The 16,882-nt window shown below is 42.3% G+C and overlaps 1 protein-coding gene across 1 annotated transcript in view; it reads left to right on the top strand.

Annotated features, from left to right (window-relative positions):
* Nucleotides 1–10,454: 10,454 nt before the first annotated feature.
* LOC109930546 (fatty acid-binding protein 1, liver-like) overlaps nt 10,455–16,882 on the top strand; it is an 11,251-nt gene continuing 4,823 nt past the window's right edge. The window contains exons 1-5 of the mRNA XM_048602426.1: nt 10,455–10,572; nt 12,371–12,613; nt 14,881–14,996; nt 16,147–16,319; nt 16,485–16,577. Coding sequence (XP_048458383.1) covers nt 14,930–14,996; nt 16,147–16,319; nt 16,485–16,577 — 333 coding nt within the window. The 5' untranslated portion in view covers nt 10,455–10,572; nt 12,371–12,613; nt 14,881–14,929. The remainder of the gene's footprint in view (nt 10,573–12,370; nt 12,614–14,880; nt 14,997–16,146; nt 16,320–16,484; nt 16,578–16,882) is intronic.

Here is a 16,882-nt window from a genome sequence, read left to right as displayed (position 1 = left end):
ACAAGGTTCTGCGTGGGAGACTAATTAATAAAGTTAGGTCACATGCGATTCAGGGGGAACTTGCCAGTTGGATACAAAATCAGCTTAATGGCAGGAGACAGAGAGTCGTGGTGGGGGGGTTGGTTTTCGGCCTGGAGGCCTGTGAACAGCAGTGTTCCACAGGGATCGGTTCTGGGTCCTCTTTTGTCTATCATTTATGTAAATGATTTGGATGAGAATATAGAATATATGGTTAGCAAGTCTGCAGACAACACCAAAATTGGTGGAATTATAGACAGTGAAAGTTTTCTAAGATTTAATAGGATCTTGATTAAATGGGTCAATAGGCTGCAAAATGGCAGCTGGAGTTCAATCTGGACAAATGTAAGGTATTATAATTTTGTACAACAAACAAAAGTAGGGCTTATACAGTTAATGGTAGGGCCTTGAGTAATGTTGTAGAATAGAGAGACATAGGGGTTCAGGTGTATAATTCTTTGAAGTTTGTGCCACATACAGGCAGATGGCTAAAAAGGCATTTGGCACACTTCCTTCATTGCTCAGTCCTTTGAATATAAGAGTTGGGAAGTCATGTTGAGGTTGTACAGGAGATTGGGGAGGCCTCTTCTGGAATATAGTGTCCAGTTCTGGTCTGCCAGTTATAGGAAGGATATTATCAAGCTGGAGAGGGTTTCAGAAGAGATATACCAGGATGTTGTGGGTATGGAAGGTTTGAGTTATGAAGAAAGGCTGGATAGGCTGGGAACGTTTTCACTGGAACGTAGAGTTTGGGAGGCGACCGTATAGAAGTGTATAAAATAATGATGGGTATAGATGGGGTTAACAATTGTTGTCTTTTCTCTAGGATGTGGGATTTCAAGGCTAGGGGGCAAATTTTAAGGTGAGAGGAGAGAGATTCAAAAAAGACATGAGGGGGCAAATTTTTCACACACAGGGTGGTTCGCATATGGATGTGGGTACAATTACAACATTTAAAACACATTTGGATAAGTACATGAATAGGAAGGATTTGCAGGGATACGGGCCAGGATAAGGCAGATGGGACTAGTTTGGTTTGGGATTATGTTCAGCATGGACTGGTTGGGCCGAAGGGGCTGTTTCCATTCTGTGTGACTCTATGACTATGACTCTACTCTTGCGATGCCAAGTACTGGAAAATGGGAGTACAATAGTTAGTGATAGCAGGAACTGCAGATGCTGGAGAATCTGAGATAACAAGGTGTAGGGCTGGATGAACACAGCAGGCCAAGCAGCATCATAGGAGCAGGAAGGCTGACGTTTCGGGCCTAGACCCTTCATCAGAAAAAATTAGTTAGTTAGTTAGTTGCTTGTTTTGGGCCAGCACAGACTCAAAGGGCTGAAGCGTTTTTTTTTGTGCTGTACACCTCTATGACTCTAGCTTTCAAGGGAAAAAGATCCTGATGGCAACTAACTATATGCACATCAATACCAGTTAGGTTTCCAGATGACTATAGATGACTCCCTAAGTATTGCCGTACACTCTATGTCACAGAAAGATTTTTACACAATGTCAGGACTTGATATCAACCTCCAATTAACTTCTGGGATATGTGAGTACAGTTCGCTGAGTTTTGCTTTCAAAATGCGTAAACAATTTTTTTTTCATTCTTCTCAGATGATTGGGCTAATCCGTGTTACTTGCCATCACAGATACTTTTGGAATTTTGAGACGATGGGGCAGTTTGGGAATGTCACCAATAGACCTGCCCGTCCAGAAACTGATTGATGAGGTGGCTTGAAAGGGGCTTGTGTCTCACTGGCATCAACCTCGCCCAGTACTTGCCCTATCTTCCACCTACTCTGCCACTTTTAGGGGAGGGGTATATTCCACAGGCATAATGTCAACCTTCCTCAGCCATGGCAGAGGAACATATGCCAGCATACAAAATGGAAACATCAGATAGAGACGGTTACTCACTCACCATACAGTTCACTGAGTTTTCATAAATAACTGCTTATTTACTGCACTTTTCATGATGTTATTTACAATCAATAAAGAGCAACAACAACCTGGACCAAAAGAAGATAAAGGAACAGAAGTAGAGCCTTCAGACCATCAAGCCTGCTCCACTATTCAACGAGACCATGGCTGATCTGATAATCCTCAATTCTACTTCCTACCTTTCCCTCAGAACCCAAGATTCCCTGAATGATTAAAAATCTCTCTATCTCAGATTCAGATATATTTATCGACCCATCCTTGACAATGCATTCCACAGATTCATGACCCTCTGCGAGATGAAATTCCTTCTCATCTTTGCTTTAACTGGACCGCTTATTTTGAGATTATATCCTCTGCTCCTAGACTCTCCCAGCAGTGGAAACAACCTCTCTCCATCCAGTTTCCATATTTTTTAAATTCATTTGTGGGATGTGGGCGTCACTGGCTGGCCAGCATTTCTTGCCCATCCCTAGCTGCCCTTGAGAAGGTGGTGGTGAGCTGCCTTCTTGAACCACTGTAGTCCTCCTGCTGTGGGTTGACCCACAATGCTGTTAGGGAGGGAATTCCAGGATTTTGACCCAGCGACAGTGAAGGAACGGCGATATATTTCCAAGTCAGGATGGTGAGTGGCTTTGAGGGGAACTTGAAGGTGGTGGTGTTCTCATATGTCTGCTACCCTTGTCTTTCTAGATGGAAGTGGTCGTGGGTGTAGAAGGTGCTGTCTGAGGATCTTTGGTGAATTTCTGTAGTGCATCTTGTAGATAGTACACACTGCTGCTACTGAGCGTCGGTGGTGGAGGGAGTGAATATTTGTAGATGTGGTGCCAATCAAGAGGGCTGCTTTGTCCTGGATGGTGTCAAGCCTTTTGTATGTTGTTGGGGCTGCACTCATCCAGGCAAGTGGGGAGTATTCCATCACAGTCCTGACTTGTGCCTTGTAGATGGTGGACAGGGTTTGAGGAGTCAGGAGGTGAGTTACTCGCCACAGTATTCCTAGCTTCTGGCCTGCTCTTGTAGCCACTGTGTTTATGTGGTGAGTCCAGTTGAGTTTCTGGTCAATGATAACCCCCAGGATGTTGATAGTGGGGGATTCAGTGATGGTAACACCATTGAATGTCAAGGGGCGGTGGTTAGATTGTCTCTCATCGGTGATGGTCATAGCCTGGCATTTGTGTGGCGCGAGTGTCACTTGCCACTTGTCAGCCCAAGCCTGGATATTGTCCAGATCTTGTTGTATTTGAACACGAACTGCAATCTGAGGAGTCACGAATGGTGCTGAACATTGTGCAATCATCAGCAAACATCCCCACTTCTGACCTTATGATGGAGGGAAGGTCATTGATGAAGCAGCTGAAGACGGTTGGGCCTAGGCCACCACCCTGAGGAGCTCCTGCAGAGATGTCCTGGAGCTGAGATGATGGACCTCCAACAACCACAACCATCTTCCGATGTGTCACGTATGACTCCAACCACCGGAGCGTTTGCCCCCTGATAACCATTGATTCCAGTTTTGCCAGGGCTCCTTGATACCACACTCAGTGGAATGCAGCCTTGATGTCAAGGGCTATCACTCTCACCTCGCCTCTGGAATTCAGCTCTTTTGTCCATGTTTGAACCAAGGCTGTAATGAGGTCAGGAGCTGAGTGACCCTGGCAGAACCCAAACTGGGCATCACTGAGCAGGTTATTGCCGAGCAGGTGCTGCTTGATAGGACTGATGATGACACCTTCCATCACTTTACTGATGATCGGGAGGAGACCGATGGGGCGGTAATTGGCTGGGTTGGATTTGTCCTGCTTTTTATGTACAGGACATACCTGGGCAATTTTCCACATTCCTGGGTAGAAACCAATATTGTAATTGTACTGGGACAGCTTGGAGAGGGGAGCACAAGTCTTCAATACTATTGCTGGAATGTTGTCAGGGCCCATAGCCTTTGCGGTATCCAGTGTCTCCAACTGTTTCTTGATATCACGTGAAGTGAATCGAATTGGCTGAAGACTGGCATCTGTTATGCTGGGGACCACTGGAGGAGGCCAAGATGGATCATCCACTCGGCATTTCTGGCTGAAGATTTCTGTGAAAGCTTCAGCCTTATCTTTTGCACTGATGGGCTGGGCTCTTCCATCATATATCTTCCTTCATATATGGGAGCCAAAACTGCTCTCAGTATTCTATGTATGGCCCAAATAGTGCCTTATGTAGCTTTAGCAAAACTTTGAACAAAGAACAAAGAAAAATACAGCACTGGAACATGCCCTTCTGCCCTCTAAGCCTGCACCAACATGATGCCCATCACATGATGCCCTTTAAAAGTCACTATCATATCTGTTTCCACTACCTCCCCCGGCAGCAAGTTCCAGGCACCTACCACCCTCTGTGTAAAAAACTTACCTTGTACATCACCTTTAAATCTTGCCCCTCGCACCTTAAACCTATGCCCCTGCCTAGTAATTGACTCTTCCACCCTGGGAAAAAGCTTCTGACTGTCCAGTCTGTCCATGCCCTTCATAATCTTGTAGACCTCTATCAGGTACCCCCTCAACCTCTGTCGTTCCAGTGAGAACAACCCAAGTTTCTCCAAACTCTCCTCATAGCTAATGCCCTCTAGACCAGGCAACATCCTGGTAAATCTTTTCTGTACCCTCTCCAAAGCCATCACATCCTTCTGGTAGTTTGGCGACCAGAATTCAACACAATATTCCAAATGCGGCCTAACTAAGGTTCTGTAAAACTGCAACATTACCTGCCAATTTTTAAACTCAATGCCCCGGCCGATGAAGGCAAGTATGCCATATGCCTTGTTGACTACCTTCTCCACCTGTGTTGCCACTTTCAGTAACCTGTGTACCTGTACACCCAGATCCCTCTGCCTATTAGTACTCTTAAGAATTCTGCCATTTACTGTATATTTTCCATCTAGATTAGACCTTCCAAAATACATGACCTCACATTTTTCCGGATTAAATTCCATCTGCCATCTCTCTGCCCAAACAACCTATATCCTGCTGCATCCTTTAACAGTCCTCATCGCTATCCGCAATTCCACCAACATTTGTGTCGTTGGCAAACTTACTAACAGACCAGTTATATTCTCCCCCATATCATTTATATATATTACAAATAGCGAAGGTCCCAACACTGATTCCTCAGGAACGCCACTAGTCACAGCCCTCCATTCAGAAATGCATCCTTCCACTGCGACCCTCTGTCTTCTATGACCGAGCCAGTTTTTTTATGCATCTTGCAAGCTCACCTCTGACCCTGTACAACTTTACCTTCTGTGTCAGTCTGCAATCAGAGACCTTGTCAAAGGCCTTACTGAAGTCCATGTAGACAACATCGACTGCACTACTCTCATCAATCATCTTCGTCACTTCTTCAAAAAACTCAATCAAATTAGTGAGACATGAACTCCCCTTCACAAAACCATGTTGCCTCTCACTAATACGCCCACTTATTTCCAAGTGGGAATAAATCCAGTCTCGAAGAATCCTCTCCAATAATTTCCCTACCACTGACGTAAGGCTCACTGGCCTGTAATTAGCTGAATTATCCCTGCCACCCTTCTTAAACAAAGGAAAAATATTGGCTATTCTCCAATCCTCTGGGACCTACCCTGTAGCCAGTGAGGATAGAAAAGATTTCTCTCAAGGCCCCAGCAATTTCCTCCCTCGTCTCTCTCAGTATTCTGAGGCATATCCCCACAGGCCCTGCGGATTGTCTACCTTAACGTTTTTCAAGATCCCCACTACCTCCTCCCTTTTGATCTCAACATGACCCAAACTTAATCTACACAGACCCATCATCCACCAAGTCCTTCTCTATGGTGAATACTGAGGCAAAGTACTCATTTAATACCGCCCCCATTTCCTCTGGCTCCACACATAAATTCCCTCCCCTGTCCTTGAGTGGGCCAACTGTCCCCTTGGCTACCCTCTTGCTCTTTATATGTGTATAAAAAGTCTTGGCATTTTCTGATAATCCTGTTGGCCAATGACTTTTCATGACCCCTTTTAGCCCTCCTGACTCCTTGCTTAAGTTTCTTTTGACTTTCCTTGTATTCCACCCTTGTTTCGTTTGTTCCCAGCCTCCTAGCTTTGATAAATGCTTCTTTATCTTTCTGACTAGGCTCACAATATCTCTTGTTATCCAAGTTTCCCTAAACTTGCCATACGTATCCTTCATCCTTAAAGGAATGTGTCGCACCTTAGTTCCCAGCAACTTACACTTGAAAGCCTCCCACATACCATATGTTGATTTACCCTCAAACATCTGCCTCCAAACTACATTCTTCAGCTCCTGCCTAATATTGTTGTAATTAATCTTCTCCCAATTTAGCACCTTCACCTGACAACTACACTTATCTTTATCCTTAAAGCCTACTGAATTGTGATCACTGTTCCCGAGCTGCTCCCCTACTGAGACGTCAACCATCCGGCCAGGCTCATTCCCCAATACTAGGTCCAGTAGGGCCCCTTTCCTAGTTGGACTATCTACATACTGTTTCAAGAAGCCCTCCTGGATGCCTCCTATGAACTCTGCCCTACTCGCACCCCAAGCACTAATTGAGCCCCAGTCAATATATGGGATGTTAAAACCACCCACGACTGTTACTTTTACATCTTGCTAAAATCTGCCTACATATCTGTTCTTCTATCTCCCACTGGTTATTGGGAGGCCTGTAGTAGAACCCCAAACATTGTGACTGCACTCTTCCTGTTCCTGAGTTCTACCCATATTGCCTCGCGATATCAGACATCCGAGGTGTCCTCCTGCAGTACAGCTGTGATATTCTCCTTAACAAGTGGTGCAAATCCCCCACCCCTTTTACATCCCCCTCTATCCCACCTGAAACATCTGTATCCAGAAATGTTAAGCTGCCAATCCTGTCCATCACTTACCCAAGTCTCTGTAATAGCAACAACATCCTTGTTCCAAGTACTAATCCGAGCTTTTAAGTTCACCTGCTTTACCTGTTACACTTCTTGCATTGAAACAGATGCACTTCAGTCCACCGGACCCATTTTGTTTTGCAACCACACCCTGCCTACTGTTCCTCTGAGTCTTACTGGCCCTGTTCTCTAGTTCCCTTTCAGTCAATTCACCATTGCTTTGGTTGTCACCTCCCTGCCAAGCTAGTTTAAATCCTCCCAAGTGACACCAGCAAACCTCCCCGCCAGAATATTTGTGCCTCTCCAGTTTAGGTACAACCCGTCCTTCTCGTACAGGTCCCACCTGCCCTGGAAGAGATCCCAATGGTTCAGATATCTGAAACCCTCCCTCCTACACCATCTGTTTAGCCACGTGTTGAGCTGTACTATCCTCCTATTTCTTGCCTGGCTGGCACGTGGCACAAAGAGTAATCCTGAGATTACAACCTTGGAGGTCCTGCTCTTTAACTTTCTACCTAACTGCCTGAACTGCCGCTGCAGGACCCCATCCCTCATCCTACCAATGTCGTTAGTACCGATGTGTACCACAACCTCTGGCTATTCACCCTCTCCCTTCAGCATGCTTTCTGCCCACTCAGAGACGTCCTGGGTCCTGGCACCAGGGAGGCAACACATCATCTTGGAGTCTCTTTTACGTCCACAGAAGTACCTATCTGTACCCTTAACTACAAAGTCCCCTATAACTATTGCTCTAGTGCTCTTTGTCCTTCCCTTCTTAAGAGTAGAGCCAGGGATTTTTAATACATGATTCCCTTTGAAATAAAATCAAAATTCTGTTTGCCTTTCCAAATACATGCTGAACTTGATGCTAGATTTTCAAGATTCTTGCACCAGGGCCCCTGAATCCCTCAGTACTGCAGCTTTCTGTAGTCTTTCCCCATTTAAATCATATACATACGAACATACAAACAAGGAGAATGAGTAAGCCATTCAGCCACTTGAGCTTGCTCCACCGTTCAAGAATATCATGGCTAATCTGATTTTAATCTCAATTTTACATTCCTGCATATGCCCAATAATCTAACATCCCCTCAGTAATCAAGAATCTATCTACTTCTGCCTTAAAGTCACGCATTCACTGCTTCTTGTGGAATTGAATTCTAAAGACTCACAAGTGTCAGAGAGAAAAGAACTGGGACTTACCGACATCCATTTGTTACTGAGTTAATTTTTTTTTTACCAGCTTGCTATGTTCTTCCAAATCCTGTGGGCTTTTATTCTTTTCACCATTCTGTCATGTGGGACCTTGTCAAAATTTATTTATATCACATTATACAGTTAAAGGCAGGACTCTGAACAGCATTGATATACAGAAGGATCTTGGGGTTCAAGTCCATAGCTCCCTGAAACTGGCCACCCTAGTAGATAGGGTGGTAAAGAAGGCCTATGGCATGCTTACCTTTATTGGTCAGGGAACTGAGTACAAGAGTCAGGATGTCATGTTGCACCTCTATAAGACTTTGGTTAGGCCACACTTAGAGTATTGTGTTCAATTCTGTTCACCACATTACAGGAAGGGTGTGGAGGCTTTGGAGAGGGTGCAGAAGAGGTTTACCAGGGTGCTGCCTGGATTAGAGGGTATGAACTAGAAGGAGAAGTTAGAAAAACTCAGGTTGTTTTCTCTGGAGTGACGGAGGCTGAGAGGACACTTGATAGAAGTCTATAAAATTATGAGATGCATAGGTAGGTTGATAGTTAGAATTTTTTCCCAGAATTGAAATATCTAATACTAGAGGGCATGCATTTAAGGTTAGAGGGGGAAAGTTCAAAGGAGATGTGGGGCTAAGTTTTTTACACAGAGAGTGGTAGGAGTCTGGAACGCACTGCCAGGGCTGATGGTGGAGGCAGATACAATAAGGGCATTTAAGGAACTCTTAGATAAGCACATGAATATGCAAGGAATCGAGGGGTATGGACCAATGGCAGGCAGAAGAGATTAATTTCATTTGGCATCATGTTTGGCACAACATCATAGATCAAAGGGCCTGTTCTTGTGTTGTACTATGTTCACATGAACTATACTTTCTGCATCAATCCTCCTTGTAACTTCCCCAAAAAATTAATTCTAATTAGTACGAGATTATCTTCCCTTTAGTAAAATCAATGATGACTTGATTAATCCATGCCTTTCTTAAAATACTACAGTGGAAATAGGTCCATACTGACCCTTCAAGGAGAATCCTACTCAGGTCCACCCCTATAGCACTGCATTTTCCATGGCTACTGCACCTAACCTACCCATTTTAGGATGACAACCCACACAGAAGCAGGAAGAACATGCAAACTCCACACAGACAATTGCCCAAGGGTGGAATTGAACCTAGGTCCCTGGCACCATGAGGCAGTAATGTTAACCATTGTGCCACCTCCAAGCGTCAGCTGCTTTCTTCGTTACAGTTTATGGAGATGCAGTGGCACATATTGAAGGGAATCCTTCAAAATACATGAAACTGATACACTCCAATGAGTTTGAAAAATTCTAAGGGGAAGACACACCATGCATTCTCAATTTAAAAAGTCAAGGATTGAATAAGTTTATTGAAATGGTGGGCAAATGCCATTCCTACAGACAGAGTGGAGGTGTACCACAAACTGAGCACCCAGACTGCATTTGGTCTTGCTGATGTAACAGAGACTGCATTGTAAGCAGTGGATACAATAGACCCAATTGAAAGAAGCACAAGTAACCACCATTTTCCAATCCCTTTTAGCTCTGAAGAAGAGTCATATCAGACTTAAAGCATTAACTTTAAATCTGTCTCCACACCTGCTGAGTTTCTCCAACATTGAGTTTTTTTTTTTCAGATTTCCAATATCTGCAGATTTTTTCCTTTTGTTTTACAGGGGATGTGGGATGCATAAAAGGCATTAAATTGTGTCAATCAGCTGTGGTCATCTTAAATGACAGGGTACACTTGTTGGGCTGAATGGCCTACTCCTTTTCTTATGAGGATTAACTTTTTCCTTGGACGTATCTTTTGGTTTATCCTAGAGAAGTCTAAAGTTGGACAAATGTGAAGCAGAGTTGACAACTGAGTAGGATGGGTCTGTTTTAAATCAAATTGTTGAGGCACGTTAGGGTGACTATCTGTACTTGATGGGATTTGAACCAAGACATTCCGACCTAAAGGGAGGGACTTTACCACTACACCAAAAGAATTCCCTGACTGGCAGATATTTTCCCCATCAGCCTACTCAAAGGTGTAATGGCACACCTCTGGAGCAGGTGAGACTTGAACCCATACCACTGGGCTCAGAGGTAGAGGCACTAATCGGTGCACCACAAGAACTCTCCCACTACACCAGGTATTTCCCCATACAAGTAGTAACCAGGCCTGAGTCTGCTTAACTTCTAAGCGAAAGTACCTTCAGTTAAGGATGGCTGCCAACAGCTTTGGCTGGTAAGAATACACCTATTATTTTCAACAGTCTGCAGCATCTTTTATCAATTGATTTCTTAATTGAAGTTTAATTAGAATTGATTGTTGTTGTTTAAAAATCAGCAACTTTCCCTAAATTCCTCTGGAAATATCCTGATTTCAATTTAAAGGCCCTTAGATTTCTCCTTATTCCAGAAGGCTGCCCAGATGAAGCTCTCATAAATTATCCCTTTTGGTGTAATTTTGTTTGTCTGGTTTTTTTCTTGTTTCTAAGGTATGAGTTAAATTATTTTTTTCCTGAAATTTTGCTTCCCTGTTTAGGTGAACTTGTCTTTCCCCTTTACTTCATTTAATTAGAGGGGTTTTTGTACAGTTCTGGTCTTCTGCAGTTGATTGTGGTCTGTTGGTTCAGGTTAAATTGGCTTTATGTGAAAATTTTTTTTTTTTTCCCTGTTGATAATAACTTGACTGCTGTAGTTATTTCTGATAATGCTTCTGATAGACCATTGGAAGATAGTGGGAGAAGACAGAAATTGTCAGGAAAGACTACTCTCACTAGTAATAGTCAGATACACAGAATGGAAACAGACCCTTTGGTCCAGCTTGTATATGCTGAATAGGTATCCTAAACTACTGTAGTCCCATTTGGCCCATATTGTTCTTAAACCCTTCCTCTTCGTGAATGTACCTAAATACTTTTCAAATGTCAAAATTGTACAGGTCTTCACCGTTTCCTTTGGCAGCTCACTCTATACATATGCTTCTCTCTGTGGAAAAAGTTCTACCTTGGGTCTCCTTTTAAATCTTTCCTCTCCCCTTAAACCTATACTGTGTAGTTTTAGACACCCCTACCCTGGGGCAAAAGACCCTGGCCATTCATCCTATCCTTGCATATCATGTCAAACATCAGTTTTAATGTTACTAACTAAAACCTAATCCAGTTAGTCTATATTTAAGCTTTGATTTTATGTAGATTTCAATTCTAAGTAAGTTTTGAAATGCATAATGGTGGTTTACTTTTTTTTTTGGTTGCTTGCAGACTAAATTGGTTTAAGATGTCACTGAATATGGTTGAAAGATTTTTTTGTTTGAGAATAGTAGGGCAAGATATTTATGTAAAAGCACGTTTCTGTTGATTGTTAATCTGCATTCCAAGTATTTAAATTTTTGCTAGATTAAATTTAAACATTATCTTTTTCAAATTACTTATTTTAATAAGATGGCTAAGACAGCATATGAGATGCTTTGCTTCTGTTGATCTATAACATTAAGAGCAAGAGGAAAGGCTCCCAGTGGTAATGTGGATCCAGGTTCCAGTCTTTACACCCCTGGAGGTGTGTAGGAACATCTGGAGTTGTTTAAATTTAACATCCATGCTCTTAGTTGTGTTGGAGCTGCAGAGAAATTTGTTTACTGCTGGAGTGCTGTATGTGGCTTTCTTCACTGCAGTCATTCTTCCAATAGTGCACTGGAGGGGGTGCAGATGAGATGCACTAAGATGTTACTTGGGTTGGAGCATTCTCTCTTGCGCGCTCTCTCTGAAGAGAGACCGGCAAGTTCTGGTTTTCTTTGGAACAGATCTCTGCTGGAGGGAAGGCACCTGATTGAGGTGTATACAACTGAGGGATATGTGCAGTAAATGGAGAAGTTATTACTTTAGTCAAAGGGTCAATAACAAAGCAGCGTCACCATGATATGAAAGGCAAGATGTTTAGAAAGGTAATGAAATCCCCACCCTGAGGGTGGGGGAGCAGTAGGTGGTCTTGAATGCACTGTCTGGGAGCATGATTGAGGTGGGACACCTCCACATTCTCTTTTTAGAAGTATTTCAATGAAGTGTTGCAACACAAGGACTTAGTGCAGGACGGTGTGGCTAGCGTAGATAGTAGTTTTTGGCAGTGCCATCTCAATGGGCTGAAACTTCCTCTTGTACTATGATTTGAAAAATTCAAAAAGAATGCTCTAACTGACTTTAAATGCCATCAACATAAGTAAGGTTCCTTAATGTTGCTGACTTTTCTATTGTCTTTAACAATAAACAACAAACTATTAACTTTTCCTTTTATTTAAAGGAAACATTTAAAAATTGGCTTCACTTCTTCTAACCACTTCTACTGACTAATCTGAATAGAACACAGTGCTGCCTGAACACAAAGGCTGTTGACATCTCTAAACCTGAAGGAAGCTGCAAAGGTCTCCATGATTGAGTAGTCATTTGAGTGTAACTTGCTAAGAGGCAAGTGGATCGTATCGAAGACCCTATGTTCAGAGCAAACTCTTTTAAGATGTTAGTGAACACTACTTTAGAAAGCAAGGTAATGATGAATGGCTTTGGGGTGGGGGCAGGGAAGGACAGCATGATGAGGATGGAATTGTTGTTTTTTCTGCAATGTGGCATTCATGTAAATTAACATGAGGATCACAGGGAACGAATTGGGATCCCAACTGGCCATTAAAGGAGCTCCTTCCAAACTTTGAGATCCCTGATCTGAGATGAGTTTGCTGTGGAAGGGCTTTCCACCAACACGGCCTCTTCTGCCACTTTTTAAAATCTGGCTTTTTTCCCCCCTCTACTGCCTTGGTTTGGTAACCCTGGTCTAAACTTTCAGTAAGTTGGGTGGCAAAATGCTTCATCTGTGCTGCAGTCCTTGTTAGCATGTCTCGTTCTGGTTCTGGTTCTGCTTCAAACTTGGATATTTGCTGATAGTCACATCTGCTTTGTCACTGCTTTCCAACTTGTAACAGCTGCAGAAAGCACTAAAAGTGCAATTGAAGCAACAGCTGACAAGATTGCATCTGCTCTGATTGGGGCCAGGCATAGCTCTTTCTGTTGATGACTGGAGTGTTGTCATACTTAAGGGGAGTAACTGGCAGCAGGTACTTTGAATCCAATCTCATTACATAGACAGCAAATAACTGATTTGACTGTCTCATTTGGACTAATGCAAACTTTCAGCATGCTAGTAACTTTTTGTTTTTGTTCCAAGTTGCACAAATGAGTGGCTTAGCAAAAGGCTGTTTAACTCTGGTTTGTTTACGTCTTGCAGGCATCCCTGGAATAAATGTGCTCTGATTCACCCCATAAGCCTTGCCTAGTCTAGTCTACTTGGGGAATCCAGCTCCACAAAATGCTTCTGTATTATCTGCTCCTCTGAAATGGGAGCAGATAAGTCGATTCAAAGACAATTGGGAATGGAACCTGCCAGCAATGCTCAATCCCATCTAGGAATATGTACTGAGGATACTGTTAGAGATGTCCCTATTAAAATGAGGACTTGAAGGATGCTCAATCAGTAATGGAATCACATCTGCCCATTTTAAGACCGGGCCAGTTGCTTATGATTATGGTTCCTTGTTTCTCTTGATCTGGCTTTGTAAACAAAAATGACCATTCACAGGCAGAAGTAACCTGCTTAGATATTACTAACACTCAGTCCCAATGGATCACTTGTCAAATTTTTTTCTGAAACCATGAAAGGCTTAAGTTGCTACAAACTGATCAGGCCAAATGGAAATAGTTTAAGGGTGTTGGTTAGATGTTTAGTGTGCGTGCAAAATGTTAGTTTATTTTCCTGAGCAGAGGGCTGTAGAAACCAACTTGAAGCCATGATTGTTTCCTAGCAGGAAGTGAGGTTTATAACTGTTCATTGTGGGAGAAACTAGAAGGAAAAGTGAATATTTTAAATTAAATGGTTCTACTTAAGGTACTGCTAGATTACATGTGACTGAACAAGTTGTGACAAAATAAGAATAAATCTTCCATCTTAGTATAACAAGGAAGGAATGATCATAAGAATTCCTGATGTAACTTTCTTTTTATGTACCAAGGCTCTCCAGAAACTCCAGGTACCTAATTTTATTACCTGGTTAGGTTTTTTCCTAGCAATAGGAAAACTCTAAACTTGGAGTGGTTCATCATAACCATGCCTCTAATAATCTTTGAAACAAGATCAGCCAAGTTGCTGCTTCTAGCAACCTAGAAAATAGATGCAGGCCATTCAGCCCTTCAAGCATGTTCTTCCATTCAACATGATGTGGCCAATCATACAATCTCTGTATCCCATTCCCACTTCCCCCTCTATAACCCTTGATCCCTTTAGCCACAAGGGCCACTTCCAACTCCCTCTTGACTATCTCTGAAATGGCCCCAACAGCTTTGTGGTAGAGAATTCCACAGGTGCTCACTGAGTGAAGAAATTCTTCATCTCAATACTGAATGGCTTACTCCTTATTGTCAGACTGACCCCTAGTCATGGACTTTTCCCAAACAACAGGAGCACTCTTCCCACATCTAACCTGTCCAGTCCCAAAGGGAATTTTTTTTGTGATCTCCCTCATTCTTCTGAATTCCAGTGAGTACAAGCCCAGTTGATCCAATCTTTCCTTGTCAATCCTGCCAGGAATCAGTCCAGTGAACTTTTGCTGGACTCTCTCTCAATAGCAAGAATGTCCTTACTCAGGCCCGGTGACCGAAGCTGCATACAGTACTCAAGGCCCTGCCACCTCACCATTGTTGGTCCAATCTGCAGATGTTTCTTGAGTAAATTGCCCAAGATTCAAATTCTCTATCTCTCCTTCAAAGGAATCTGTATTAAGCAACTTTAGCCTCGCTTGAATGCTGAACATCTACAATGGACTTCAGTGGACAATATGAGCTCCAGAGCCAAGAAAATATGGAACAATTTATGGAAGTTTTGGGTAAGCTGAAGATGAAATATAGCAAGTCAGTGGATGAGCTAAATGTTCCAAACTCCACTGGGATTGTCTTTGACTGGGCAGCTTTGTCTAAATCTGAAAATAAAGCAGCTTTGCTCCATCTATTTGAATAATCCTTTGTGCCCCATAGCATTGTTTTCCTTTTAACGAAAAGGGGAAAAAATTGTTTTAAAATGTGTTTTATGTTCTGTTTTAACCTTGTGATAAGTGCATGTATACAGTATGTAAGGAAGAGTGCTTTCTGGAGCCTGAATGAACTCATTTTTATGCTAAAGAGAAGGAAGGCAGACCTCTTGCAATCTGAACAGACATGTTACTTCATCTCCCAGTAACCTTAGCAACAATATCATTGTACTTGTCTGTTATCCTACAATAAACCAATCTTTTAAGACCAGATCCTCCAAGATGCTTATTTTTGCCTATCACAATCAAAATAGGGCCTTACTCCCAGCCCAGGAAAGGGATGGCTGACAGACACCAGCGCTGCCACTGCCACCTCACCACTTCCCACACCCCCAAATTCTCCAATCCATTCAGATATAGAGCTTTCTTTAATCTCCTGGCTTTCTTTTTAATAAGCTCTAGCAAATCCCTCACTAGAGCCTTCCAACACCAACATCTAATCTGCATATCCTCTCCATGCCATTTAAAATTGGGATAACTTGGGGCTTGGCATAAAAGGAATTGGTTAGAAAAGAACTTTGGAACAGACATTCAAATTCTTCAGAGTTATGATTGAATGTTGAGAAGGTTTTAAAAACAAATTGTCTTGCTAATGTAAAACTCTGAAATGCAGCTAAAATATTTACTGTTCACCATTCCCACAACTACAAATAGGATATAAAGTTCAAATATGGACTAGTTCAATATCTCCTTGTTTGATCTTGTTCTTACTCAGACCTTCATTTTACAAGGTCAAGAGTAAGGTCTAATTTCTTAGTCTAATCTTGAGCTGACCAGTTTAATGACTTTTAAATTTTCCTCGTGTATCTTTACTCAATTTTTTCACTAAAATGTGGAGTTCAATGTTTACGTGTGTGTGTGTGTGCATCTCTTGACTCTTGGAGCTTGTAACTCATTTGCTTGAAGCTATCAGCAATGATACAATTGGTACCAATTGTGTACTTTGCAGGAGTCCCAGATGATATGATTGAAAAATTCAAAGACCTCAAGAGGGTTACTAAAATTGTCCAAAATGGAGATGACTTCATAGTTGCTATCCAAACTGGTGATCAGGTACTTGTCAATAATTTCACACTTGGACAAGAGACACATGTGCAAACTCCTGCAGGAGACAAGATCAAGGTAAGAACCTAGAGTTTAAGAAGGAACGAGAGTTGGTGTAACTTCCTCAGGGGATTTTGCCCAATAGGGCTTGCTGATTTAACTTGTGCATTAAAGTAATTACAAGGGCTACTTGAAATATTTCTGAACTTCTGCTTTCTCAATTTTTTTTTTTTGTTTGCACAGGCTATAATGAACCTAGAGGGAGAAAATAAGCTAGTTGTTAAAGCAAAAGATTTTACTTCAGTTGCAGAGTTTGATGGAGATCTGCTGACAAACGTAAGCTTTTAAAACTGGTATTTTCCACAGCTCCTGTTGGCTGCTAATGTGTAGATCTAAGCATGCTTACTCATGTTAAGTAAACAGCAACAATGGTGCCTTTTGTGGTGTACAGTGGGGCAGGTAGTGGGATAGTGAAGAAATTGGTCAAACACCCTCCATCACTTCACCCCCTCATTCCCTGATCATCATTGACTGATGTGATTCTATTGTAGCACAATTGTTAGAATTTCTGATTTTCTCCACTTTTAACTGTATAGCTTGGGTGGAAAGTTTAAATAGTATTAATTTTAAAAAGGTTATAG

This window comes from Rhincodon typus, chromosome 1 (assembly GCF_021869965.1).
Source record: "Rhincodon typus isolate 14 chromosome 1, sRhiTyp1.1, whole genome shotgun sequence".
Classification (NCBI taxonomy): Eukaryota; Metazoa; Chordata; class Chondrichthyes; order Orectolobiformes; family Rhincodontidae; genus Rhincodon; species Rhincodon typus.
The sequence above is the reverse complement of the archived record's forward strand: the minus strand, read 5'-3'. Positions and strand labels throughout refer to the sequence as shown.